Source organism: Morone saxatilis, unplaced genomic scaffold (genome assembly GCF_004916995.1).
Source record: "Morone saxatilis isolate NCDOM2014 unplaced genomic scaffold, NCSU_SB_2.0 Contig17, whole genome shotgun sequence".
Classification (NCBI taxonomy): domain Eukaryota; kingdom Metazoa; phylum Chordata; class Actinopteri; family Moronidae; genus Morone; species Morone saxatilis.
Genome location: NW_023339729.1, coordinates 11,537,516 through 11,537,745, shown reverse-complemented (window position 1 = coordinate 11,537,745; position 230 = coordinate 11,537,516). Strand labels below are relative to the sequence as shown.

The following is a 230-nucleotide window of genomic DNA, read 5'->3' as shown; positions in this document are numbered from 1 at the left end:
CCTCATTGAGAGGCCGGTCAGTGTGATTTGCGAGCATCAATGAGAACATGAAACATACCTATTTAAACTTCTTTTCCACGTATTCTTGAATTATTTGCTATGCTGACAAATAATTTAGCATTTAAATGCTAATAATGCCACATTTACTGTAAGTCTTTAGTTCTGCTCTGTGTTAATACTCCTTCAGGCAAACCCTCCAGGAGTGCTGGCTCTGCTGGATGAAGAGTGCT

The 230-nt window shown here is 39.6% G+C and overlaps 1 protein-coding gene across 1 annotated transcript in view; it reads left to right on the top strand.

Annotated features, from left to right (window-relative positions):
- LOC118326599 (myosin-10-like) overlaps positions 1–230 on the top strand; it is a gene marked incomplete at its 3' end in the record, with an annotated part of 48,717 nt that overhangs the window by 31,406 nt on the left and 17,081 nt on the right. Inside the window, 3 exon segments of the mRNA XM_035659626.1 lie at positions 1–16; positions 188–228; position 230. The exon segment at positions 1–16 is cut by the window's left edge and continues 155 nt beyond it; the exon segment at position 230 is cut by the window's right edge and continues 123 nt beyond it. Coding sequence (XP_035515519.1) covers positions 1–16; positions 188–228; position 230 — 58 coding nt within the window.